This window comes from Opisthocomus hoazin, chromosome 1 (genome assembly GCF_030867145.1).
Source record: "Opisthocomus hoazin isolate bOpiHoa1 chromosome 1, bOpiHoa1.hap1, whole genome shotgun sequence".
NCBI classification, from domain to species: domain Eukaryota; kingdom Metazoa; phylum Chordata; class Aves; order Opisthocomiformes; family Opisthocomidae; genus Opisthocomus; species Opisthocomus hoazin.
The window spans coordinates 27912562-27939523 of record NC_134414.1 but is presented as its reverse complement, the minus strand read 5'-3'; the positions used below and the strand labels follow the sequence as shown (position 1 = coordinate 27939523).

At 38.1% G+C, this 26962-nt stretch overlaps 1 protein-coding gene across 4 annotated transcripts in view; it reads right to left on the bottom strand.

Moving 5' to 3' along the window:
- The window catches only part of B3GLCT (beta 3-glucosyltransferase), a 67940-nt gene that overhangs the window by 23394 nt on the left and 17584 nt on the right, over positions 1–26962 (bottom strand). For all 4 annotated transcript variants that reach the window (XM_075420142.1, XM_075420149.1, XM_075420155.1 and 1 more), the window contains exons 4-7: positions 25934–26043; positions 8712–8788; positions 5591–5702; positions 469–605 (exon numbers count right to left, since the gene is read on the bottom strand). In XM_075420142.1, coding sequence (XP_075276257.1) covers positions 469–605; positions 5591–5702; positions 8712–8788; positions 25934–26043 — 436 coding nt within the window. The remainder of the gene's footprint in view (positions 1–468; positions 606–5590; positions 5703–8711; positions 8789–25933; positions 26044–26962) is intronic.

Sequence of the window (26962 nt, the reverse complement as noted above, 5' to 3'; positions counted from 1 at the left end):
GTCTATGTAGGCATACCCAGAGCTAGCGGTACATTACTGTGCCTGGTTCAATGTCTTGCTACGCACCTTAGATCCTCAAACGGAAGCAGACTGACATATATCGGCATGGATGCCGATAATACCGGTGGCAGCAGCAAAAGCTCAGCGTAGGCTCTGAAGCCAAATCCACAAGAGACCAGCCTGCACTGGCTGAGTACATCCCAAGCTGTCTACCACAGCTAAGCTGCAATCAGCAGCTTCAATTCAATGACAGCTCAGAATTAAAATCTGACTTTGCATATCGGCATGATCTGCAATAAAACCTTCAACTATACTGCAGGAACACCTTCATCTTTTGTAGAAAATACTAATCTATATGAAGTCATAACTCAGTAAAATAGTATTGATTAGCATCTAGAAAAATTCTATAAATGAAACATTCTTAATTACTATCAATAAACAAGAAGTGATTAAAAATTCAATTCTTACTTGTTAACAAGTGGAATGCTAAGTGCCCAACCAGCAGCAAAATCTGGAAATTTAAAGACTGTAGGATTTTCAGCAAAGGCATAATGGTGAATTATTGTAGATTCTTCATCATATAATGCTTTACCTAAAAACCACTCCTGTAAAGGAATATAGGAAACAATTTTGTTCATCTACAGCATCCTTTTAGTGAAGATGATGACTGCATTCATGCTGAATAAAACAAACTTGAAAACAAAAACAAGGGAAGCGTATTGTTCACAATAAACCAGACACAAATTGTACTTGGTAAAAAATGAAACTAAAGGCAGTTCTCTGAACTGAATTCAGGAATTTTATATATAGGCATTTTGAATTTCTACCTGTCTAACCTCTTTTACACTAGGGAACTTAAAAAGCAAATACATTTTAAACATCTTGATCTTCAAAACAGTTAAATGAAGAAGGTCCCAAGTATGCATTTGTAAAATAAAAAAATTAAGTAGTAGTATTACTATTTTAATAACAGTGTTTAGGAATTTACTACCGACTCTGCTGTATCTGAAAATAATTAACTGAATTAAATACTACTTCTTTAACATTACTGTCAGTTGTTTTAATCTTTGTTTAGAATGGGTATAAAACAAGCATACCCCAAATTTTTGCAGAATAGGACTGTAATGAACTGAAAAAAAGAACGTATGTGTGTATATATATAAAATGTTAACATACATATATATATGCACAAAAAATGCTTTTCAGGCCTACGAGTACAAACAGTGAATCAGAAATCTTAATCACCCTAATGGTTATATTAAATCGTTATAAAGTGTGAAATTCTTTTCACTGTGACAGTAACTCAGGCTTTTCTTTTTCCTGACAATTTACAAGTTCATCACTAAAATAGATTCAAAGCTAGGGCAACTTTTTTCACAAAAGATTCTCTTTCTCCATACTCCCTGCCATATTTGCTTTTTCCCCTCCTTTAAAGGGGAAGCTGTCAGCAGCAACAAAAAAAAATCCTTCAAGGCATTAGCACAGTTCACCCATTTGACACCAGGTAAATAAATAATTTACACAAAATTCAAGACAAAAGGGAAAATATTCAAGCAAAAGTACTATAGAAATATCTGGCCAAAAAAAAAAAAAAAGGTCAAACCCCAAGAGGACCTTGCTTCTCAGTAGCCATCTTTCTAACTCCAAGCAGATGTTCCTATACAGACTGAGCTAAACTTTATAGCTCCCCAGAGTTGATGAGGAGGAATGAGTGAGATCTGGCCAGTGTGAGGCAGTCAGCGAACAGCAGAAGAGAGGTCTCCATGGCTGGAGACACCTCCAGCTAAAACCAACTAGCTGACCCTGGCAGGAGCATGTGAGCATGACTGCCCTGAAGCACTTTCAGCCTGGCAAGCCCCCCGGCTTCCAGCCAGGACTCAGCCTGGCTGCCCAGAAGGCAACAAAAGGGCAGCCCCCAGGAGCGAACAGGGATGCTGGTCTTGCTGCACGCGCTGAGTCAAAGCTATGGGGTGCTCCTTGCTTCAAGAACCTCACCTCTGCAAGGATGGTCAGGACCCATACAAGCAACTGCGAATCAAAGCTATGGGATGCCACCCCTACCAGGAACCCCTACTCTCCAAGGGACCGATTCAAGCATAACGCGGTATGCCTGTTCATCTACACGTGTCTGAGGCGCTGAGTGCATTTCCCATGAATTCTGCACATCTCTCCCCTCTACTTTGATCAGCTACTCTCAATAAAACTACATTGAACATGGCTTGTACTTGACTTTTTCAGGCAACACAATGCTGAAAGCTTGTCTGCTCCCATAATCCCCATGTGCCTCCTGAGGCTGAGAGGCAGGTTTTTATGAATCTGTTGAGGAAACAGCCAAAGTTAAACTGATGCTACCCAATGTATGGGAAGGGTAAGGGTAGAGATTTTTTTCCACCTTTTTTTATCACCTTCATAGGAGTTGCTACCTGGTACCTACTTACTCAGCCTGTGATTTATACCCTCAATCACAGCAGACTCTGTTTTCTCCTTCCTTGATTGGACGGATTCAACAGTGTTCACTGGAAGGATTAAAAAAATAAGCAAAATATTGGGAGGTAAAAGAAAATGGGTAAACATGCTAATTTTTATGCACATAGATGACTGCCTTGAAAGAATCAAAATAATTCTTTAGAAGCATTTGTGGACACTGTTTTTTAACTCTTTTAGAGTCTCTAAGACTTCAAAATGTTCCTAACACAAGCACACTATTCTGTTTCAGAAACAGTTAATAAATAGTAACAGTTTAATATGACAGTATCATCTGCAGAAAATTTTTTTCTAGACTTCCACTTTGTTATGCTACAGATTAAAAAAAAAGTCTTTACTTATCCTCATTTCCTATGCTAATTTTTACACCAAAACAACCTATGGATTAAAAAAAACAAACCTTACTTTCCTTTCCCAATAAAACATAGAAAATTAAACCCATACATATACCCTTCTCAGACTTTCACATAGCATTATTTCTGGCAATATTAAGCCACAATTCACAGTGAAGGCACTCCAGGATACAGCCAATGCTCTTCAAGCTTATTTGGTCATAACATTTTTTATTTGCTACACTGATATATAGGACAAGTCAATCTGTGCAGGCTGGCTTTGCAAGATTGTATTAGCTGTATGTGAATGAACTTAGAAAGTAACTTAAGGAATGATGGTAATCAAATTGCATACAGGCAAAAATGTGGATTAAAAAAAAGAATGTGATTTATTGCATTATGGATAACTACCATCCACAGGATCAGTTAATATACTGTGCTTCAAAAATGGCAAAAATCACCTACCTTTAGTAAAAGCACTCCAAAGTCTTTAGAACACTTTAAAGTAAGAGCTGAAGGAATGTGATGAAACAGAACTCAACACCAGACCTCAGTGAGGGCAGAGGTGACTTTACCTAACTTGCTAATCAAGTTGACTCTACCCACTCACTCTTGTATACACTTACAAGTATTAAGACAAGCGCACCAAATTCATCTGCTTGAGACTTGTTCTGACGCAGAGGACAGGAGATTTTAGCTGTCACATCCTCACTGTGTCTTACTAGAAGATCTTATGAGTTTTTATGATTCTCAAAGACAAACTGTTCTTTAGACAGATCTTTTATACCCTTTAGGTATCAACAGCTTTAAGTCATTGTTGCCCATCAGCTTGGTTTACTCATTCTAGGTATCTTTGGGGCTGTGGTCTATTATCCTGTTAGATGACAGAAAGAGGAGTGGCACCTGCAATCTGCTTTAACCTTGCTGCCGTGTTCCATTATGAAAGCACAGGTTGAATCAACCTTCTGTTGAAACACAGAATCAGAGTGGTTGAGGTTGGAAGGGACCTCTGGGGAGCATCTGGTCTAACTTCCCCTGCTCAAGCAGGGTCAGCTATAAAGCTGGCTGCCCAGGACCATGTCCAGACAGCTTGTGAGTTACCTCCAAGGACGGAGACTCCACAACCTCCTTGGGCAACCGGTGTCAGTGCTCAATCACCCTCACAGTAAAAAGATACCTCCTAGTGCTCAGGTATATTTCACCACCTGAGTGCTCGCCTTGAGGTCTTCATGTAAATCAGATATTCCTCACTGTGTTTTAGTTTTACTGCAGTCAATAATGTCCTTGGTTATCAGTGCAGGTCATTCTCTTCAACACTCCTCCACAGTCTGGCGCTTTCACACATCTGTTTTCACTCAATATTACATTCATATCAGTCTCAATAGTTCTGTTACTAATCTCTACATAACCAGATTGAAAAGCTGCAGATTCATCAACTATTCACATGCCCCTTATAGACCTTTTATTGTGATTAATGTATACCAGCTTTTTATTATAGAGACTGCTGACATTTTAAAATGAGTAACAAATGAGCTCATTCTGGTCTAACTCCTCTTAAATTCTGTGACTGATAGACTGCTACTGTATATAAGGAATCAGTTATGGACTCTTACATTAAGATAACAATTACTATGTACAAAAGCAAAACATATTATTTTCCTTTTAATGCAAGTTGGAACACAATTTGTTATTGTAATAGAATATACATGTAATGCAAAGGAGCAATTAAAACTCTGGAAAAATCAAGAACAAAAATGTTTATGTTTCTATTCTGAGAATATCAATTAGGAGTAGGTTTTTCTGAAACAGAAATAAATGGATATTCCAAAGGTCTGAAAATATTGTCAGCCATTCTGAAGACAGAGTGTTTAAAAATGTAAGATTTCTGAATTATTATTATTACCATTTTAGAAAAGATTTGTGTGAAAACACGAGAAGGTCATGTGCCTGCAAAAGAAGCAAATATTCTGAAGTGAGACCTGAAACAGAGTTCAATACTCGTTCAAGGTAACAAGAAAAAGGCAAAACATATTTCACACAGATTTTGGCTTCTTTTATTCCAGGCAAAGACAGACACCAAGCTGGATTTTTTCCTGAACATTGATAATTCTAAACATTAATAGCTTTCGTGACAGTTACATTGCCAAATTTACTTTGTTCCTTGGTGACTGCATTTTTCTTTTGTTCTGCAAGTCTTTTGGTGCTGTTTCTTTTCCAGCAGGTAAAGAAAACTGTCTTATCACCAAGACAGTTCAGAAACAGAATGCAAATAAAATACCCCACTGTATTAGATAAGAGACAGTTAGCCAAACTAACATCAGTCATTCTGTCTGATGATAATCAGAACTGATGACAGCCAGGAAAATGGGGAGAAGGGACCACACAGCAGACTGTAATCATCTTTTTACTGATGCTACATCATTTTCAGACTATCCACAGAAGGAATCTTTTCTCTGCTTAATTTTAACAGTTCTTCAACAGCTAGGCAGGTGCCCATACTGCTTCACGTTAAACACCTCGCTCACTCTCAGCCTCAGCAACAGAAATCTGTCCCCCTACTTTAAGCTGTTTAGACACATCTTTTCAAATGTTTGGAGCTGTAAGTCATCCAGGCAGTATTATAAAATCAAATTCTGGACCACAGAAACTGTTCCATAACCAGGAATTCTAAAATTCTGTATTTATAATTTGCACTTAAAATGATTCCACATTTCATCTAAAAACCCATTCAACCACATTCAAAAGAATGTTAAGTATCTAAATTTTTATTTCACCTTAGACCCGTCAAATCTTCCAAGTGTTTCTAGCAGCTTTACAACTTGTATTCCTGTATCTTCTTCACAGAAGAAAATCCATGAGGAGTTCCGACCATAGGTAACAGAGAAGCTAACAAAAGAAATCAACATTTTACTAATAAACTGGCGTATAAACAGAATGACAGATTCAACCCACACTCCCCAAATATAAGTACTTTGCAATCAAATTACTCATTTCCACAGAAACAGAAACTTTTACTATCAACTTAGAATCACATATCAAAGGACAACAGTGAATGGATAAAGATATTGCCTCTGTTGCTATCTATTTATATAGCATCTGTTATTCCAGAAAGAAGGGGAATACAGATACATAAAGAATGTCCACTCAGAAATGTATAGGTACTACAGGTATAACCACTTATGATCTCAGAAGTTTATAGATAGCAGTTTAAGTTACCTTCCCCTCTCTATCAACTTTTTTCCAAGGAGCCCCACTGTTGGGAATCTCACACCACTGCAACACTCACGAAAATGCCTAATGACAGGTTCTCACAGCTGTTTGACACTGACCATAATCATCATCCGCAACCTAAAAATTTCCTTAGCTTTTGCAGTGCAGTAAAACTACACACATTGAAGGGACTCCCCTGCCTTCCTCAAAGCTAACACTAAGCTCAGTGCAGGATTCCCGACTCCTGCAGAAAATTCTCACGTTTCTCTACTGCTCCCAGCTTCATTTTTCCATTACTTAATAAAACAAAATCTTATTAATTCATGACACCCTAATGGGGAAAAAAAAACCCAAAAAACAAAACAAACAGTCTTTACTTGTCCAATTCCCTTTGCATAGATTTTACATTGATTTAATTAAATGAATCATCTGAGGAGAGGGATAAGAAAATTAGCACCTGTAAACAGCTCAGATTTCTTCCTCTATAGCATTGTCTACTGATGAAATCAGCAATGAAAATAAACAGCAGAGATGTAAGTCAGCAAAGATAATTAAAAAAGGATGATAGGATCATTTATGGTTTAGGGAACAGTATTTGCCAAAAAAAACCCCCAAAACAAAAAAACAAACCCACTATCTGAGAAATACTTACGCTAGAACTTCTGATACCTGCATCTGCAGGACTACAAATTTCCTGCTAGGATCACCAGATGGTTGCCAGGTGCTTTTTTCATCTGGGACAATCTATCTTCCTGTAAAGCTACCTTTCCTTCTGTGCTTTCTGCTTATGATACTTTATCTGCTAAACTATAATAGCCAGAAGAACTCACAATTCATTCATCCTTTTACTGTATAAAAGCATATACATGTTGCCTACACAACACTGAAACGTGGGCAACTCTTTGCCCTTCAGGCAAGCAAACAGGATACATTCAGGTGGGAAAGACACCTCCTAGCTGTTCCTTCTAAAATTTGCCAAACAAGTACCGAAAGGATATCAGATACCCTCGTGTTTTTAAACATGTACAGTATTCAATGCTCTGTGAAGACTGAAGGCTTTTCTCTCGCACATTAGCGCTCAGCTAGAACTGTAGGAGAGAACTACCTGGATTTACACAGAAGCAGGTGGGTGAGGGACAAGGAGCAAAACACTGGAATGATCCACACAAAACGAATTACTGCATCTTGTGAATAGAGCACATATAAAGAATGATCTGTTCATCTAGCTATTGCTGGACAAACAAAACTATTTTCCAGGCTAAGTATTTCAGGCTTGCAGAGAGTCTATGTAGACAACATAGCATACAAATCTGGAGTTCAGATTGCAAGGAGCTGTTGGTAAGATGCAGTTTCAGGGTAACAATTCAAAAAAGGGATTTCTTCTCTGCTTAATGAATGTGGTTACTGAGAAGAAATGTAGTGGGCCTTCTGGAAACAGTAAGGATACTGTGTCATAAGACAGCCATTGATGTGTTCTGATTACATCTTCCAAAATGAAGTATTCTGTCCAAGTTAATCTGTGCCCAAGAACTAAAAATCAAGAATTGTGATAACTGTTTAGAGGCCTACTTAAAAATGCTGACAACCACAGAACTGAGGGAAACCATTCTTCTGCAAGCAGTCTTCAGGTAAGAATGCATCTTGTACCACAATTCCTAGCATCATCAGCTGCTGCAGAATGGTCTGATCCCTTTATTTCCCTTCCTCCTCTTCTGTCCATTGCAAAACTAAATAGTACAAGCCTCACAACATCTACGTACTTCTAAACTACTCCACATCTTCATTCTGCCAAAAGTGGCAAGTGAAACAGTAGACACAAGGAACTTCATATTCCAGAATTCTCTTCAAGACAGAAATCCTCTACATAAAATTCCTCTTCTGATTTCTGAATAATTTTCTTCTGCTCTATCACACAAACTAGCATTTGTATTTTTGCTTCTGAGTTTTGCTATCTTCTAAGACCTGTATCTGTAAACCCTGTCACGGAGACATAAACAATTCAGAAGAGGAACCACTAGGTCATCAAAACAGGAGCCAAGAAGGAAAAACAAAGATGATTGATAGCTGGAACATCATCTTCTAGTTTTTCAATTTACTATAATTCTTCTTCTGCTTCTTTTCACCATTTACATATATCTCAAAGATAGCTACTATACAAGCACTCTTTTCATGTTTCTGCACACACAGAAAGCAATGGAAAGCGGAAGGGAGAAAAGCATTGTGTCCTGTAATTATTGTGTCCTGTAATTAATCTGATGCAAAAACCTCAAACGATAAAAACCATCCTTCTGCGTAACTCTAATAAATTATATAAACTAAATTAAACCTCTAGAGGCTGCAGAGCCTCTGCTATCAGTTTCAAATAGGAAAATACACATTTCAAAATGTTATTTCTTTTGACTAGTTTACTTCCTTAGTAATTTTAAAATGCACAACGATTTGAAGGACATTGCTCAGTTACATTACGTTATTGTTGTTTGTTTATTTAAAATAGCTTTTTCTGATTTAATGAAATTTAACAGAAAATTGCTTTGGAAAACTAAAAAAGAAGAGTAAGACAGTGAAAAGATAAGGTTGCAACTCTCATTCAAAAACCTTTGCTTCTGAAAAAAGAGGTCTGAGTAATTAGTATTTTATGCTTGGTTGCAAAAAAATTTGAAAATAACTTGCATTCATTACACTTACTCTCTCATTAATGGTAATATTGTCCATGCACCTTCATGCCCCTCCATCTGATGAGTAAGCAAAACGGTAGGTAATTCCTTTAAGAAAAATAAAAATATTCCCATTAAACTTGAATTCTACACACTTTTTTCCCTAAAATCTTAAACAAAATTATTCTGGAATGACTACTTCACTCTTCATTGTTTTTTACTGGCAAGCAACCCTGCAGAATAGATGACTTAAGATGGTACGAAACAAGGTGATGTGCAATCTGGGGAAAGTGCTTCGTCAAACCCCTGATTTATTAATTGTCTGTTAGATATAAAGCTCATACACTTCAAGTGAAACATTGCGTACAAGTCCCATGTAATCATTAAGCAATATATCATATTCTTTCTTTACTGTATCATAACACGTCCTATACTGTAAAGACGTATAAATAACATAGTGTACTCTACACAGGCTTCCATTGAAAATGATGTTACACGGTGCTTACATCAGAGTTCCAACGCTCTTTAATTTGCTGAGCTCAGCTTTGACCTGTCACACCAACATCATGACAAAACCCCATAGGTTTACACAAAAATCAAAAGGAGGAATTTGCATTTTTTCTTACTGAAAAATCAAAGAAGCTTCCTACAAAGCAAAATTTTTCTAGAAATTTCTCTGCTCCACTTGAAATCTCTCTCGTATGGCAGATCCAGATGTTTAGTAGACTAGCTATCATTCTAGGGAAGCACCCTTTAAACATAGCCCTCTAGACACACCAAACTGCATAATTTACTCACTAGTTCATACATGTAAAAAGCAGTATACATACACATATCCCATAATAATCAGTATCTTACTCCATTGACTACCTACCTATTCATTTAGAAGTACAATTCTCTATTGCAGCATTAGGGTCTCAACCACCTCACAAATGTCTAAACCCTGTGGGTCAGGTAATTACACTAGCACTGAAGGAAAAATCTTCTGCCAGAAAAGCCTAACCTCGCAAACAGTTTATCTGAACTTCCCACCATCTAAGTATATTCCATTACAACAATTAACCTAACAGAGCACTGGTGGTGTTAACACACTTGAACACAGATGACTTGCTATCTGCAGGTAAAGAATCCCACCTTTTCATTTTACAAACTGTTGGGTTAGGTGATTAAAGACTCATCTCCATAAACACAAAGAAGCACAGAGGAATATTAACAGGGGATGAACCCCAATAATGTAATTAAAGAAAACTGAACACCCTGGCCCAGCTCCCTCCTGCCTGGCACCTCCCCATCAGCCTGTCCAGGAGTCACAGCTAAAGAGAAAGGAGAGGCTCCCTGCTCAACTTAAACTCTGATGGGGGTTACTGCCTACAGGGGCATGGGATACACGATGGGATGCAGGGGAAAGGCACTTTGGGATGGCACAAAAATTAATTATAAGATGCTTAGGGGAAGATGAAAGGCCAGGAAAAAAGGGATCACGGTGGTTTGAGGTGGAGTTAAAAAAGGATCCGTCACTTGAAACACACTGCTGGTCAGGACACTTGTGTGTGTCTGCGTGAGGCAGCAGGGAGGCCAGGGGGTGTAGGCGTAAGCTACAGGACACACTGAGTGTCTACAGACACTGGGAGGATCCACTGTGTGTGCGCGCGTGTGTGTGTGTGTGTGCAGGAGCGGGGCTGAGCACCAGCAACTGGAACGGAGCTGCGAGCCACACAGCAAGTCTCACCTGCTGGCACCTGCAGAGACCGCCGATGCGGGGGCCAGGGACTGCACAGACTAAACGTCAAAGACCAGGTACTGGAAGCATCCATATTGGAGGTATGTATGTTTATGCATACAAATTCCACAAACAGGCCTTTATTCTGTTCAGCCAGAGAGGTGACACGTGGTCGGGCCACTGGTGCAGTTTGTGTTTGTATGAGTGCTGTGGTTTCCTGTCAGTGTTGATCTACGCGGATGGCCACGTATATACGTGTACACGTATTGTGTGCACCCCTGTTGGGACCGCCAGGACCCGAGGACACGGAGCTGCAGCAGCCACGCCGCTGCCAGGCTAGTGGATTCGACAGCTCCTCAGACAAACCACCTTAACCTCTCAAGGGCCTAATTCCTTTCCACTTACACCATGCATACGCCAAACGTTTTTTTGTTGGATGAATGCTTCTCACGAATATAAGCCAATTCCATTAACGTAAAATTCACATTTAAACACAAAAATAATTTATTCTCTAAGAAAGGCTATAAGATAAAGTTCACACTGGTTGCTGACTCTGTCAAGTTTACTTTAAAATCCTTTTTATGGGCACTTAAGCATAGCACCTACAAATACATAAAACCTCCAAACTTCATACACTAAAGAAAGTACGTCTACCGCTCTAAAGAATAACTGTCTCTCCCAGGAGTGCATTAAGTCTATCAAAAAATTATGATCTACTGTTTCTAAAAATATTTATGCTATTATGAATGACCCAAATTGAAAAGAAACAATGCCAAAACTCAATTTGGAACAGGATATTCACATGATTTACAGTTCTAGTTTAAGCCAATCTATCAAAGAAATTTTTTGTTAGTTTCAATTTATTGCAAAACCAAAGAAGTCCAGAGGTTTTTTGTGAAGTGGCAAATCTTATTAACATTATGCCCAACACCTGTTATTTCACTAAAATGTAACCACGTCATGGTAAAACTGTAAAAATATGTTTGCTTACGGGATTGCAGATAGGAAGATAAAAAGGCAAATCTCTGTCTTTACAAGAACATTTATTATTACAAGCATACAAACCCTGAAGTTATGCTAGTATTTCTATGTGGCCACAATAGGAGCCAGAGAGAGATGTAACTAGTTAATAATAACATATTCAATGTCTATATCACATTAAAGGCTGAAGTTGTATTTGTTTTAAATAAAAAAAACATTTTCCCATACAAAAGGTATGAAGTAAATTACATAATCTAAGTAGTTGTACCATATACTGTTATCTCCTCTAACAAAAAACCCCCAGCTCTTTCTGTTGTGCAGATCAAAGGACAGATGATAAAGAAAAAACACTCTTTCTTGAGCTAATCTGATACTTTTGCAAGTTATCTTTTCTTTCTAACATTCTCATATGCCTGCTTCCTTTCCTCTGCCTACCTTCCTCTAAAACATGAAAATACGTATCTTACATATACTTTTCCTTCCACACATCTCTAACAATGCATCAATTCTGATTTGGAATCATCGAATGCTTTGCTGGAAGGGACTTCCAGAGGAAATCTAGCCCAACCCCCCTGCAGTGAGCAGGGACATCTTCAACTCTATCAGGTTACTCAGAGCCCCGTCCAACCTGGCCTTCAATGTCTCTAGGGATGGGGCCTCCACTACCGCTCTGGGCAACCTGTGCCAGTGTTTCACCACCCTCATTGTAAAAAATTTCTTCCTTATATCTAGTCTAAATCTACCCTCCCCTAGTTTAAAGCCATTACTCCTCGTCCTACTGCAACAAGCCCTGCTGAAAATACGTTCCACATCTTTCCTGTAGGCCCCCTTCAGGTATTGCAAGGCTGCAATAAGGTCTCCCTGCAGCCTTCTCTTCTCCAGGCTGAACAGCCACAACTCTCTCAGCCTTTCCTCACAGGAGAGGTGCTCCAGCCCTTGGATCATTCTTGGGCCCCTCCTCTGGACCTGCTCTAACAGCTCCATGTCCTTCTTGTGCTGGGGGCTCCAGAGCTGGACGCAGGACTCCAGGTGGGGGTCTCAGCAGAGTGGAATAGAGGGGCAGAATCCCTTCCCTCAACCTGCTGGCCACGCTTCTCTTGATGCAGCACAGTATACGGTTTGCCTATGGTTCGCTGCGAGCGCACACTGGTGGCTCATGTTTAGCTCTTCATCCACCAGTACCCCCAAGTCCTTCTCGGCAGGGCTGCTCTCAATCCCCTCATCCCCCAGCGTGTTTTGATAGTGGGGGTTGCCCCAACCCAGATGCAGGACCTTGCACTTGGCCTTGTTGAACCTCATGATGTTCACACAGGCCCACTTCTCGAGCTTGTCCAGGTCTTCTGGATGCCATCCCGTCCTTCTGGTGTGTCAACTGCACCACTCAGCTTGGTGTCATCTGCGAAGCTGCTGAGGGTGCACTCGATCTCGCTAAGTCATTGATGAAAATGTTAAACAGTGCCTAGTCCTAGTACGGATCCCTGAGGGACACCACTTGTCACTGGCATCCACTTAGACATCGAGCCATTGATCGCTACCCTCTGGTATAAATAAAGCAGATGCTTAAAAAAAACTCTGTACAGGTAAAATAGCCTCTTCCAAAAATACAGGAGGATCTCTGTTGCTTTTCCTTTCTCATTTTATGTATTTTCACTCTGAACCTACTGGAAGTGGGCTGACCTATTCATTTTATTTATTCTGCCTTCAGTACAAAGAGAAAAAAGGCAAAAGGTACCTGATGTCAGATTTGGAGGAGTGAAAGGGCATGTGCAGGCTAGCTCATCAGGGGATGGCTAGATAATCAAAGTAGTGATATCTCATACAACTCACGTACAAATGCATCCATACCCTCTAATGTATTCATTGGTTATCTTGAAACTTTTGTTTCCACAGCTACAGAGCCCGTACGCTTTCACACAGATTAACATGTTTCATATGGCTCAAATAAATTTAATCTAAATAAAGTAATTTGATCACTTTGGAAGACCAAAAAACCGCCCTCCCTACTTTCTCAACTGAGCTGACTTTAAAAGAGCAAAACGAAAAAATGGAATCATTTGTTGTCTGAAATATAAGACATTTTTGCCCCTAATACCACCTGTTGTACCAGCATGGTAAGAGCAGTAATACCTGCCACAGATTACAACTGCAAACTCTACAGAAGCAAAAAAGCTAAATGTGAATAAAAGGGTTAGATCCACATCTTCAAACCAGTTCAGAAGACATTGTCACAGCCTCATATGTACCTTTAAAGTCATTTAGCATTATTTATGCAGGTTGAAGTACAAAGATGCTACTGATATGCTCAATTTCACAGCAAATCATCAACATAACTGATATCAAACTCTGGTTCTTGAATCCAAACATTAGAAGTCCTCTTCATTAACATGTGAAAAATGTTGGGGGAACAGCACATCTAGTGAGAAAGAAGATCATACAGAACAAAAGAATTTTTAAGGAATAATTAAGAGAACTGATCACGTGAAAGAAGTATCTGACATCATACTGCACAATATGCAGCTGATAACTACTACTGTAGATCATTAAACTAAGTTACAGTGCATTTCAGTGGCAGACTTCGAAAAAGACAGCAGGAATCCCAGCTCCCTCTGCCCAGCCACAGACATTCAGCTACACCCTGGCCTCCTAAGAAACCAACACAAAATAACATCATACTGAGTACTTAACCACTCAAGATATTTCCACAGTGGAAGAAAACTTGCTTAATCTGGGAAAGGTTTATGTGTGCCCTCATGCAATATACAGGTACAAACAAAACATGTAGCTGAAATCTCTGAAAAACAATCTTAAAGGAAGAAAAATAAGCCAGTTTTAGCAACATGTGTCCTGGAAAACTCAGTGAAAGCTTTCTTCATTTTCTTACCCAATGTCCTTCCACATGCTATGGATAAAATGCTTCTAAACTTTCTGCCTGAGACAGCTTATACCCCAAAATGCTACAGATCAGCAGCTAACACCTAACTTACACAGCACCATTTGCCATACGGTTGTCCTGCCCCTCAACTCAATACTAAGCAATTTCATATTAATCTACCAAAGTCTATATGAGAAATGCACAATTTATAGAGAACAAAACAGTGCAGTGTAAAAACAAAGAAAAGGACTAAGACTTGACAGATTACAAGGTCAAAAGGGATCTCTGTAAGCATGCAGGAATGCAGAGAACATCCCCAGCTAAAATGAGACTTCCAGAGCCACAGCTAGGCCATATCCTCTAAGACCCCCTAGCAGACCTGTGCTTGCTTTATGCTCCTGCAGAACAGAGTCTACTGAAATTCATCTAAGCACAACTAAACCTTGCCCTAGGTGTACGATTTAGTGAGAACATACCTTTTAGAACATAATTCAAACTGGGTGTTGCTCACCAGTATTTATTATACCTATGTGACAAAGTATTTAAGTACTACATATAAATAGATATGGAGCTGTGGTGAAATGCAAAACATGACAGTAACACATTTATTGTTTTATTACTGAGTAACCTGATCAGAGCAACTAGCAAACATATAATACATTATAGAAAAATACAGAAGTGTACAGGAATCTGATCTCAACGAGTCCAGTACACTGGTATCTGCAGGTGTCTTGCATACATCCTTTTGTCTTGTGTGTTTATTAAACTCCCTCATGAAACCGAGAACTGGGGAGCAGGTGGGGGGAATCCTAAACCCTAAATACTGTAGTTGAATTGCACAGTTCCAGAATTAGAAATGTTTTCCCAGTTTTTGCTCTACGTGCTCTACAAGCACTTAAAAACCTTTTCCCTACTCTCTTCTTTTCAGGAATCAACCCCCAAAACACTTTCAGAGCTAGCATATGAACTCTCCTCTCAGCCCTCCTTTAACATTTGCTCTATTCCTCCCTTTAAGCTGTTTTTTTTTTAAAAAAAAAAAAAAGCCCACATTGCAAATGAAGCATAATATGTAATAAATAGACTTTTTGTAGTCTTTCGCTCCTCAGGAAACCTAAAGTAATAATCTACTGTCTTCCATTAGAGAGAATCTCTACTTCTGTTCTACCCTCAGATGCCCAGTTATCATTTTAAAAAAGAATTGAGCTTTCTTAATGTATTATGTGCAGTTTCAAAGGGTTCAGGGAAAGGCCACAGCAGTACCCTGCTTTCATAAATCAAGAGCAAGGTGCTATGTGCAAGTCTGTCATCAAAAGATCTCACATTAGAGAAAAGATGGAAGCATTTACCCAATCACACAGAGGCAATAACTGCACCTTAAGAAAGTGATTTGAAGTGCTCCTGACTATAACTTCAGATAAGATGGAAAAAAAAGGAAGAGTTTTCACAAAGAGGAAGTAATTTTATTCCTTTTTCCTACTGCACATTAGATTGAAATTCTCACACTACTCAGCTGCCAGAAAATATACTTGAATGCATAACCAATGCACTGACTGCTGAGTGCTTGCATGCTACGTCCAACCACTCCTTGCCTGGGAAAACAGCTACAACCAGCATTTGTATCTGAAGGGACTTTTCAGGCAGTTAGCCAGAATATTAGCCCTCATGCAATAAACTATTTCATCATCAAAAAGAAAGCTTTCTACTACAATATATTTCTGTCTCAAAAACCTGTAATTATCATTGACGTAACTTTTTCATGTAGAAAGATGATGGCAGCCACTGATTTTTTTATGTTACTCTATTGTTCTTTAACGTTAGTGGAAGTAACTTTCAACATGCGTATTACAATGTTGCCAATTGCTAACATGCTGCCTATAGAAAAATCAGTAAAATGTCCAGTAGGGTTTTTGTGATCCAGAAATAATTCACTTGTGGTCAGTGGTAACCAGTGTTAATTTGGTTTGCATTATGTTGATGTTGTGACACCACAAGATTTTCCTCAACCACTGGTAAAAACAAGTGTCCTGCACCAAACTGAAAAACAGTCATACAAATAATTTATAAATGTGCATCTTTTCTGTTATGAGGAGTAGAAAATGTGTTGACATCAACACAATTGCCTCCAATCTTGTAGATGAAAACCTGAATGGATCACAATTCAGATGACCAGAACATGAGAAGACTCAAGAAATGACTAAATTGAAAAAAAAAGTTATTTCAAAATATATGTTCATCAAAAAAATAATAATGCGCCCCCCCATTTAGTAAAAAAATATAATTTCATCTGTTTCAATCTAGACTGGGCTACACATTTCAAAGATCACAATGAAGTCTGGAGTCGTCGATTAGAGCTTGCTGACAGAGTTGTCAACTCCTGACTTTTCAAACTGAACAGTATAAAAAACTAACTAATTTCATTCTTGTAATTACTGAGAGGTGAACAACATTTCGACGTATTGACCCATTTCAAAATTATTATAACAAATCTTAATATCCAGAAAAAAAGACTTGTTCACTACAGAGACTTCAAACATAACTGCAAGACTGAGACCAAGACCAAAAGCAGCTCCTACTGCTTCCTAACACTGCCTCACATATTCAGCCTAGGTTAGCCCATCTTTGGACATTTTTTCCTACTCACTGCACTATCTTGCATATAGAGTGCACAAACTGTATTCCTAAACCAAAGCACGTGCTGTAACTGCTAATGGACCTCCAGTTCATAGAACCAAACCAGAACTCGTCCAGAGTAAACCCCTTTGAAACATCATGTAACATGAGTGCTAGCTCTTCAGCAACAACTGCATTGCTCTACACGTTCGCTCCTATTGCACCACACTACTTGCTGAACGTAGAAGTAGTCCAGATAAACAGTATGGCACATCTGCTATACTTTCAGTTGACTGGGATTTAACAAAATAATAATAAAATAATTATATGGATTTTAAGGCAGTCTAGTATTTAGTTTGACCAGCATTCTGAATTTTGAAAACCAAGACTTTGAACTTGCTAATTAAAAAGTGTAGCTTTGCAGGAAGAAACTTAATCAATATAAAATTTCTCGCCAATTTATTCTGCATTTAATTTTCTTTTTCCTCCCCTAGAATTCCCTTTCTTCCCCCTAGATACCCCCTATCTTCCCTATTTGGTTCTTTTGAGAGTTAGTGATCACCAGCATCCCAAAGTAAGTCTTACTCTGTAACAAGACAAAAAAGATGTGGAAAAATCTGGAAAAGTTTTGAGTGCTTATTAAAATAAATGCTACCAGAGATGCATATAATGAGACGGTGGCCTAGAAAGACAACAATTTGCAGTAAAGTGCCATTTGTTCACTTTTCACCTGTGTGGATAAAAAGCAGTGAGAAATACTGTCTCCACAGCTCACAGTTTACAAGAATTCTAAATAAAAGCAATCATACAAAACACAGACATGTGGTATACAGTACACAGCTATTACTCATGACAGTAAGTATTAACAGTGAACCATAATAATTATGTTGCCAAGTGATCTGAATTAGATTCTTTATTTAGAATGTATTTAAGATAGGATTTTAGTATCGTGGCTGATAATATTGTTAGCTTTCACTTAAAAGCAAAATCTCAATCAGAACTAACACATAAAAACATTTCAACCAATGAAGTTAAGCTATTTATGGGGTTATGTTGATTTTTTTATTATTAGCAAATTGTCCTTTCAAAAATTTACAAAGTCTATTCTAACATTGGACGGTATGCAAATTCCATGTGCCACACAGACAAATGGACAATGATTTACTTCTGTCTTCTGCACTGCTCTCCCTTTAGCTTACGGAAACAATATAAGATCATTAACCTTCAACTTCTGATTGCAGTATCTACTGAAATTCTTAGCCTCACAGAAAGTTTTAAGCATTTCCACTTAGTAGATTTTTATATTCAGCAACGCTTATTCGTCTGGAGCACCTTTCACTGACCGGGAGTTTGAGGCACTCATCTCCCTAGCTAACTTAATGGGATACATGGGCAGCAGGTCCCTTCTTCCCAACAGCCTCCTACCAAGCAAACCTAAACTACGGTTTCTAACTCAGGAAGAAGAAAGGAAGAAGAGAAGTAACAGGAACAGCTGAGCAGAAAGAAGCTTCCACAAGGCAAGAAATTTGGTAAATGGATTTCCAGTACTAGTACAGATGCTCTGGAGGACTTACAAGAACAAAGAAAACTGTCAACAGGTACTGATTTTAAGGGTTTATATTTGATGATCTAGTAATTCTAGTCTCATGTACACTTGAGAGCAGTGAATATGGCACTCTATTGAAAGATGGCTGAGCAATTTTAACACAGCAGATGCAGCCACAGTGGAAAGGGAAACTTCAGAACAATCTCTTATTCTTTACTAACAAAGACACACCTTAGCGAAACGGTTTTGTTCAAATCCTATGATGTATGCAGAGATTGCTGCAGAAGAGGCTGAGAGGCACCTCTGCCCAAAGCACTTTAAACTTTCCAATTTCATGTATGTATTCTGCCCTGACATGAGAAGTCATCTCTGTGAGGTGACAGGTCCTATTTTCTTCATAGAACAGCCAACGCAGTTACCATCTATTTGAATGGGAAAAGCAGCTATATAAAAACAGTGCATGACGTTTAGGGCAGGGCTGAGAGAAGCCCATTCATCACTACTAAAACATTTAAAAGATCTCATTAGTGCAGAATTATCCAACATCTACAAATTCCTTCAGATCTACTGAACATCTATTATGGAAAGATGATCATATTCACCTTCCAGCATTGCAGTGTAGGTAACTTTTACAGTTTCAACAATTAATGGGCTAGTCATCAATCTTGCTGCTAACAAAGCCTAGCAACTGTCAGGAGGATTGTGGTACCCTTGCAGAATGAGAAGCGAGGGTGTATCAGAAAGTCAGAGATCAAACAATTAAAACAAAAGGCCAAGAGAACAGCTGGATGAAAGCAAAGATAAAACAGAAGTCAAATCTGTAAAGTCCTGCAAGATGACCTTGAAGAGATTCAAGACAATTCTGAAATACATTTTCAAAACTAAATAGTAATTTTGTAAACATTTCCTAAAACACTTTCACAAGGTTTGATTTTTCAGAACTTAGAGGCACCTCACCCTTCAACAACTCAGAGTTCAGAGGCGTTTCAAAAGTTGAGCACCCAAATATTGAGACCCCAAAATGAGCAGTTGCATAGTAAAACACAAATCATAAAAGAAATTAGGCATTATGAAGACAAACTCCAGACTCAACAGGAAAGAAATTGACCAAGAACATGCTGATATCAGACAATGTTTGTCAGCAGAATAAGTAATACATCAGAAAACAAACAAATGCAGATGTTAATATGGATAAGGAAGGGGAAATATGAACTTCATACACTGACAACTTAAAGGTACACACTTATTAGAGACAAGGTTTTTATACTGTAAGCTCTGCCCACATAATAGAAGTGAAATCTTATGGACATATTTGGAAGATAAGCATAAGTATGAGAGTTTTGGATGATGTTACAAATAGAATAAAAACAAAAGCAAAGGGGGAGAGAAGAAAGGCTGGATAACATGCAGGTTCAACTAAACTTTACAGAGGAGTCTGAAAATGAGGGCAAGTCCAAAATACTAAGTTAATCCATTAATTTGTTTTCTGTCTTTTAAAGAAGAAATCCAAATTATGCAAGGTACAAGTATGCAAGCTTAGGAGAAAATTCAACTAGTATAGCAATATTTATGTGTTCATTCTTTAAACGCAAAATATTGTTGGGGGTGGGGGGGTGTAGAAAAGGACACAGAAATCTTGTTTCCAGCATTTTCTATTCATAAACCAGAGTTGATCCAGAGCTTTTAGTAGTTACAGCTATTATCTGACTCCGGCACTACAGATGGAAAAAAAAAGCATTACAAGAGCAGCATATACCGGGTACTATGATGCTCAAAACTTTTGGACAAGGATTTGTGTGGTTTCAGGAGGCCACTGATAAAGGCTGGAACTTTTTCCTCCTCTCTTTCACTGCAGTACCATGTCTCCTAATTACTCCAACTTTCTGAGTCCATGAAGGACTCCCTGCAGTGAATTCACTTCTTTGAGAAGGTAAGAGTGCTCCAGGTACCCCATCAGCATCTCTGCCTTCACCAGAGAAGTGCAGGACTTGTCATCTCAGCAAGATACCTTCACACAGTCTATTGCCAGTCATGTGCTAGATTCATCATTTCGCTGTGGAGAGAGTCCTGCTGATCAGCCAACGACTAGCAAGACCTGGGCCAAGTAGAGTGGCGTACAAGATCAACATCACAGATGACACGACAGTATCTTCCCCGACAGCTCTGGTATAGGCTGGCATCTGATCTTCGTTCTACAAAGAGGGAAAAACGATGGAAAGCTAATGGAGAAGGTATGCCAAAGAGCCTTGTTTTTCATAAATAAAGTCAACAAAAACTGTCCACTGCCTGCCAAGATAAACTCTTACATCTTAAGGAATAAGCATTCTAAGAACTAAAGTGACAAGAACTTTTCATGAGGCTGCAGGATTTATTTGACATGAATAAATCCTGGCAGAAGAAAAGAAAGCTGTTGCTAGGAAGGAAACAGATTTCACACTAACATTTTACAAAAAAAAAGAAGACATTAGATCTAATAACACTGGGAAATACTATAATTTAAAATTATATTAAAAAATACCTGTTCTAATTAAAAAAGATGGGGTTGATCTTGATATTGTGGAAATCCTAGCCATAAGAGAAATCATTGTAGACATGGAGATGGAGGGGCAAGACAGAATGTAGCCCAACACTTCACTTAAATACAATCAGTTTAACCTTGTTAAAACTGCAAGATCCAAAAATGAATCATCTGACCAGCCTCAGCTGAACGCAGTTTCTGCGGCACAGGCAGCCATTATTGGAGGGACAGGAGGAAGCAGGGTTTTCAGACTAGAACATAGAATTTGAGCAAGAATTACAGAAGCAGAAGCAACAGATATATTATGGATTGCCTTCACTTACGGTATGAATTTTGAAAGGTCTCCAGCAAATTAAATAGCTTTTCTAAACACAGAGGATCTATTGCAGTGGATGAGAAATCCTTTCACTAGATTTTATAAACGCAGCATAATTAACATGCATGTGAGCTTTACAGTGAGGGGAAAATGCAGAACAGTTCAGACCTGTTCCAAGACTCAGAACCATCAGGAAATTTTAGCCACACAGCTTGCTGTAGATCTGGAGGAGGAATGTATGCCTGTTCACTTGTGCAATACATCTAACAAGGAATAAAATAAGGCAACTACTACTATAGACCAAGAAAAATCTAGACACATTTTCAGAGTTTTTTCCATCCTAGCCTGACAATATTTCAAAATCTCTTTCAAGTGAGATAAAGATGTCAGAATTCATTGTGGGAACAATATCAATCAATCGGAGAGGAATATTTCAGGACGCTTTTGGACAACAGAACTTCACAGAATCATACAGAATCACAGAATGGTAGGAGTTGGAAGGGACCTCTGTGGATCATCTAGTGGATCAGCTAGCTTCACTCCAGCATCTGAAATCAGATGTGGAAGTAGAGCTAGGAGGAACTTCAGAAAATATTAATTCACCCAGAAAAGGAATGTGTGTCCCACCGGCAAATTAGGAAAAGATACAATCTACAAACTCCCTGAAAGTAGTCTCTCACAGATGGCTAAAACATGAGCACGAACAATTTGGAGACAGATGATTTCAGATAGAAATATGGTGATGGCTTAACATACATACATTAAAATTCAAGCAAGCTAATTATACTTCTTTATCCCTCTCCAACACTTTTAACAAAGAAATCTTCCATATTATTGAAAGAGTGCAATGCTGCCATTGCTACAGCCTAGGCAATTAAAAACAACGGATTTTTAAAGCACATATGCCATGCTCAACAACAATTGGCACTTTGGCAACAGATACTGTGGCTATGACTTTAATGATGTAATAAAATAAAGCTGAGATAGGCACCAAGAGACTTTTCAACCTTATAGATGCAGCAGATAGGATACTGAGTTGCAGTCAATGTGTGTTGGCAGCACAAAAATAGAACCTTCTGTAAGCATGGTCCTGTAAGATAACAAAGAGACTGAACTTCTGAGGCTCCGACCAGGGGCCCAGGCCAGCTGCGTTTCTGATCATTTTTGCTCCTGCTGCGCTTCAGGAAACAGGATTTTGCAAAATTGCTTTAAACAAATGAGAACACAACCATACGATGCTCCTAACATTTGTCACCTATTTTCACCTTAGCCAAACTGGAAATTGGGAGATTGACAAAGAAACAATATTATGAAAGTTTCATGAAGATGTTAACTAAAGCAAGTATTTACTCTAACAACATAATATGGAAGTTTTCTATGTACAGCTCCATACTTTTGACTGTACTTGTTTCTTTTAAACTGATGTTAATAAGCTCTAAAGTAATAGTTCTCAAACTCACAAATGAGCAATACTGCTCTTTATATGTAGGGATAGTTTAAATCTGTGAAACTTCATTTATATAAGAGGGTACAAAATATAGGATTTTGCTCAAAACAAAGTAAGCCAAATAGTAAAAATACTACAAATTATAGTTGTAATGCTTCTATAAAACAGAGGTCATATTTCACATCATCTATTATTCATACGGAAATCTGTGACACTCATTTTCATTTTCCAGCACTCCACGGTATCAGTCTTAAAATCTTATTCTTACATATTTCACTGAAAGGGTTGTCAAGCATTGGAGCAGGCTGCCCAGGGAAGTGGCTGAGTCACCCACCGACCCTGGAGGTGTCCAACAGATGTGCAGATGTGGCACTTAGGGACATGGTTTAGTGGTGGACTTGGTAGTGTTAGGTCTATTGTTGGACTTGATGATCTTAAGGGTCTTTTCAAACCTAAATGATTCTATGAGTCTATGACTGGTTTGCTTGGGATTTTTTTATAAAAACTCTATAATGAATACCACTAATTTGTTATTTTTCTTCTGGTTAATATACATAAGACTCCTTAGGATATATACACATAGGTTAATATACATAGGATTCCCTAGGATAGCTTTTCAGGAAAAAACAGTTTTTTGAACATAATGAATTGGCTGAGAGTGTTCAATATAAGAAGCCTCAGGGGAAGAAAAAGAAGAAAAAAAGAAGGCATTTGGTCTACTAGAACAGTTTTCATAAATGAATACACAGATCTTTGTCTTCAAAACAATGTCACGATCCTAGGTAATTAAATAGCATTATCTGTACCTAAAACAGTACTTCAGACAAAAGCCATCATTTTCAAAAACTGTATTATAACTGTTTTTTAGTCTCAAATATAATAGACAAAAAATTAATCCTGGTTTTCATTTTTTTTAAGAAGCTAGAAAGGGAACAGTCCCAAATATTATCATTTCACACTCTGACAGCTTCCTTAGGGAGGCCTAGCTTACAGAGCTTCTTAAACGTGGAAATCTCGCAAAAAATAAGAAAATTGGTAAAAACTTATGGAATTGTCTTCATTGCTGTGTTCTAGTCATTGTTTAATATACTTAAGAGTTTTGGTTAATATTCAATAAATTGCTATGGAATACGCTTTTAAGCGTGAACTCAATAATGACATCTACTGGTGACCGGAATTACAGATTAGTTTCACATGAAAAAAATGTTTTAAGTACACAGTGAAACAAAATAAGCAGACAAATGACTTGTAAATATTAAAGTAAATATGAATGTGAGTGATTCCATCCATTTTAAAGCAATGTAGATATTGCAGTTTGATTAAGAAACACATATCTAGCAGCTGGCTTCCACTTCTCATTTTAAAACAGCAGAAAATAATAACTAATGAATCCTCATGGACTAAACATCTATCATTTGGTCCTGTGACAACAGACCAGTGAACCTGATGATGCAATTGATCCAGTCCTTTGTTCCTATATGGCAGTTGTCCTTCAAAACACAACAATTTAACTTCCTTCGCCTGAAAGTAATTATTTCATATGTATTCTTTTTAATGAAAAATGTGAACTTCAAATGTTGATGTGCAGAATGTAAGAGATCTTCTGTCTCTTCTCCATAATTAGTATTATTGGGTCATGCCTCTCAGTGGCGTACAGTGGAACTGTGAGTGGACAAAAACAAATCAAGACGTGCCAAGTACATGCTGTCTATGTTCATTTTCTTCCTGTACATTGATGGCTTTCCCCTTTTCCCAGATTTCACGTATGAGATTTTTGGTGTGAGGCATTTCCATCACTGCTTCTCTAAGATGCTATGAGTGCTGCTGAATTGGAAAAGCATCACCATTTCAGCATTCCCATAAAGCAATCTCCTTAATTCAACAATGAAGTTTTTAAAAAGCCAGTTCAGTTTGCTCAAGGCAGAAGTACTCACAGGTACAAGGCTCTGATTACAAAAAAGATTTTACCTCTCTCCTGTAAAACATGCCTATATTCCTCCCTCACTGGAGCTACTTACACTTCTATATAATGATCTTTCAATTTTTCATATTCTGCAACATCAGTTACAGAACTCAACTAAAATCCTTGTTTTCAACAACTGAAGCCATAATCCTCTCTGCACACATTGTAACCGAATGCTTGCCCCAGTCCCAAAGAGGACTCTGAAAGTGCAGAACTCCACAAAACAAAGGCTGTTCACATGACTGATTTCATTAAGGGATTAAAAATTTCATTTAGAATTGATTTAACTACAACAGGTTTGATAAGCTTGGATAAATGAAGCCTAAAACATCCAGGAACCTGATTTAGGCACTCCAAGGCCAAAATACATAAGACAATTTAAATTTGACTTTTTTTTCCTTTACAACCAAGAACCCGAAATTGAAAAATAGGTCCAATAACCTCACAGCAAGCGACTGCATATCAGGTGATGCACGCCTCTTACTTTGTTCTTATTTTTATTAAAGACAAAGAAAATAAAACACTGTTTATGTACACTTACCTTTCAATGTAAGTCTCTTAAAAACCTCTCTAGGTTAAGCTTTACAAGGAAAAGCTCATACTAAGAGTGTTAAGTCAAAACCAGACTTGTACAACACGCCGCTCCCAGGCCAGCATGGCTCACCAGCAGGCGAGAGGCAGAGTGCTCAGCCTGCAGCGGGGTGGCAGAGGAACAAGGAGTAGTTGAGGAAGGTACTGCATCAGGGAGGGAGCCAATACCAATGTAGGCAAGAGAGGTGTGGAAGACTAGTGCCGCTGGAAGCAGGGAATCCTGTGTTCGGATTTTTATGTCCACATACATTGCTGCTCTCCTGCCACAATGCTACAGTTGTGCAATGAAATTCTGACAAAATCTACTTTACAGCATCTTCATTGGCTCTAATAAAGTACTCAGCTAAAAATGATTCTAAGTACTGCTTAAATGATTATGTTTTCATAAAGAAAGCATCTGACTTTTTCTTAAATGCACACTACAAGTCTTTCTTGTTATCACTTCTACATCAAATGCCATACAAATAAAAACAGTTATTATACAAAAAAGTAGATAGCTCAAATTAGAATTCTTGGGTGATACATCACGCTATACAATCAGTAAACACCCACTGAGATAGTTCTCTTCTAAGCACACAGAAGACAATCAATAAAATGGATCCAAAAAAGGAACCTTAGAAAACTGTATTTTTAGTATAATGCAGTAAAAACATACATAACAATGTGCAATCTATATTATCTAAACATACCTTTCCAAGATCTGCAGCCTGTTTTAAAATACCTCTTTTTAGATCTTCTGCTTTCTTGGAATGAAAAGAATTACTTTGACTCTGGATGATAAATACAATTTCTTTTAATTCTGTGAACCAGAAAATAAGAAGATTTAAAGACAAAAGAAGTTATTTTCAGTTTTGCTCCAAAGCCACTGAGACCCCAGGTGTGGGGGGGAATCTATTACATAGCAAGCTATTTCTTTAGTTATACAACCATTTCACAAAATAATAAAAAGGCATAACTTAACACACAAACAAAATCCAAACCAGTCCTTTTGAGGATTAACACATAAAAATTATGACACGACTAGATCTGCAGCAACAAAGAAACTTATGCCCATAGTTACAGCAGCCACATTCATGAAGTTCCTTTTTCTCCAATACACCAGCACTTGTTATCACCAGAATTAAAAGGTGTTAGTTATAGACCAGTATCTCCCTTCACTAGGCAATCGATGAACACAAAATGGAAAAGCTGCTTCCTCAACAAAGAGCTTAAATTCCTACCCAGAAACAAACATCGGATGGAGAGAGATGTAAGTAAGAACAACAATGTAATACTTTTATCTGATAGGACAGCATCAACACCTCAAATGTGTCTTCACAGTGCTCAAAGGCACCATAGTTAAGAACTTTCAACAGGAGAGGAGACTGAGAAATTTAAAAGAAAATAATGAAGTAGCTCTGCAAACAGTTATGGACAGTAAAAAAATGCTTATTAAAAAATACAACTAGGTGATGAAGGCCGATACCATGGAGAAGCTGAAGATAGCCAGATTTTCTTGATGACAGCAGATAAAATAATCTCTCAGAACTCTGAAAGCTAAGAAAAACAGGCAGATTTCATTCTGTTCAGAAGCAGAACACAGCGGAGGATGAGAAGGTGAAAGGAAGAGCAGAGGACAGACGCCGTTTCCAGAATCCTTAACAAGTTTGACCTATGCTATATAACCCACCCAAGACCATAACTAAGTAGCAATGTCTAAGATGAGGAGACGCTATACT